Here is a 2,223-nt window from a genome sequence, read left to right as displayed (position 1 = left end):
ATTCTCTCTGGAATGTTCTTTCAGAGATTCAGATCTGAAACTTTATCATGTAATCGTAGCTTCTAGTAGATAAAATCTCTGTGAATTCTGAAATTTAATTCTAAGTAAAACAGGGATTCAGACAAATCAAATTCGTTCAAATCTAGTTTAGAAATTAGAATCACGATTTCGTATGAATCGCTGCATTATTTTTCTTGTGATATGGAGGATACTTCACGATCTACAACGGATCCTTTTCATCCTTACTATCTCGACGAATCCGAGATTCCAGGGACGGGATTAGTGAACTCAGACTCGGTGTTTGATGGATCAGGCTATGGTGTTTGGAGAAGGCTTGTACTCTTAGCTTTGACCGTGAAGAACAAGGTTGGCTTCGTCGATGGCAGCTGCCCCATGCCGAGTGCCGAATCGCCATTGCTCGGAGCTTGGATCAGGTGCGACGCTATGGTCATGTCATGGATATTAAATTCTCTGTCTAATGAAATAGCAACTAGTGTGATATATTCAGAAACTGCGAAGGATATGTGGCATAAGTTGGAATTGAGGTTTGACGAACCATATGGACTCAAAATGTTCCGATTATATAAGGAGTTAGTAGGACTGAAACAGGGAAGCAGCGGCATTGCTACATATTTCACAAAATTGAGTAGTATCTGGAATGAACTAGATAGTCTGAATATACACATGAAATGTATCAGTGAGTGCAAATGTGGTGCTAAGTTGCAATTTTACAAGGCCGAAGAAGATAAAAAATTGTTTCAATTCCTTATGGGGTTAAATGAGTCTTACGATAGGGTTAGAGGAAGAATTTTGATGATGAGCCCCTTGCCATCGCTCTATCAAGCGTACTCTCTGCTTCTTCAAGAAGAGAGATTGCAAACGGAAGTGCAATCTGGGCAGAAAATGAAGAATGATGCTAGAAAAATGAATGTTGAGTGCAATTACTGTAAGAAACAAGGTCACACTATTGATAAATGCTACAAGATCCATGGATTTCCTGCACATTTTAATAAGATAAAGTGAAGCTACAAATGGACTATACGTGTTGCAGTTGCCTCATGATGCCTGCCTTTCCACTTCAGCGTTTACATCTTCTGTTCATTCCAGTATACCGAGAATTTGTATATAGATAAGTCTGCACTCTGCAGTTACCTCCACCAATGTACAATCAGATTTAACATAAATAAAATTGTTTCTGAGTACTGTCTCTTCTTAAAATCCTTTATATTCTCAGGATACTTTTTGGCATTTTCGACTAGGACACATTTTTCCAATATGAGGTATATACCTAATCTGCATTGGGATTTATATGATTCTGAAGTTGTGGGCAGGTATTGGTTTTGTCAATTTGTGGATTTGGACATCGAATCTCACTCTTGACTAGAGACTCCATTGATGAACTCCAGAAGCTTCGCATGAGCTAAGAGAGAATGGGGACTTGATTCTCATATATGAGAGAATGAAATCGTGTATTTCTGATATCCCAAAGGGACCTATATATACACGTGTGGATACTACTCCACTAACTAACTTTAACTACTTTGACACCTAAGCTACAACTAAGCTACTGTTAACTAACTAACTAACTAACTAATTAACAAACTAAGCTAGCTAAACTCTTGGAGGAATGCAAAGAATACAAAAAGAAAATAAATACAGTGTTATCTCAATACCCACCTCAAGTTGGAGGTGAACTCTTCACACCCAACTTGTTCATATCGTAGAATGCTTGACACTAGTAAGAGCTTTAGTAAGGACATTTGCTAACTGAGCACCAGTACCAATATGATGGAGAGAAATCAACTTTTCTTGGAGCTTACCTCGCACAAAATGGCAATCGACCTCGATATGCTTGGTTCGTTCATGGAAAACAGGATTACGAGCTATGTGTAAGGCAGATTGACTATCACAAAACACCGAGACAGGCTTAGGATAAGAAATAGTGAGCTCATCAAATAGTCTGCACAACCAAGTTAGTTCTCCAACAACCTTTCTCAATGACCTATATTCTGCTTCTGCTGAGGACAGAGACACTGTTTCTTGTTTCTTGAATTTCCAATAGATTGGACTATTTCCTAGTAGGACTATGTATCCAATGACTGACCTTCTAGAGTTTAGACAAGCAACCCAGTCTGAGTCATAATAACCCTTTAGGCTACAATCAGAATTATTAGATAGAAAAATTCCCAGAGTTGGATCATTCTCCAGGTACCTAAGCAAGTG

General features: G+C 38.5%; 1 protein-coding gene across 1 annotated transcript; it reads left to right on the top strand.

Moving 5' to 3' along the window:
- Positions 1-201: 201 nt before the first annotated feature.
- Positions 202-1,023, top strand: LOC109213806. The gene has a single exon (XM_019377637.1). It carries the CDS (start codon positions 202-204, stop codon positions 1,021-1,023), a length of 822 nt encoding a protein of 273 aa, XP_019233182.1.
- Positions 1,024-2,223: the final 1,200 nt, after the last annotated feature.

This window comes from Nicotiana attenuata, unplaced genomic scaffold, assembly GCF_001879085.1.
Source record: "Nicotiana attenuata strain UT unplaced genomic scaffold, NIATTr2, whole genome shotgun sequence".
Classification (NCBI taxonomy): Eukaryota; Viridiplantae; Streptophyta; class Magnoliopsida; order Solanales; family Solanaceae; genus Nicotiana; species Nicotiana attenuata.
Note: the sequence above shows the minus strand (reverse complement) of the source record. Positions and strands in the feature narration are given on the sequence as shown.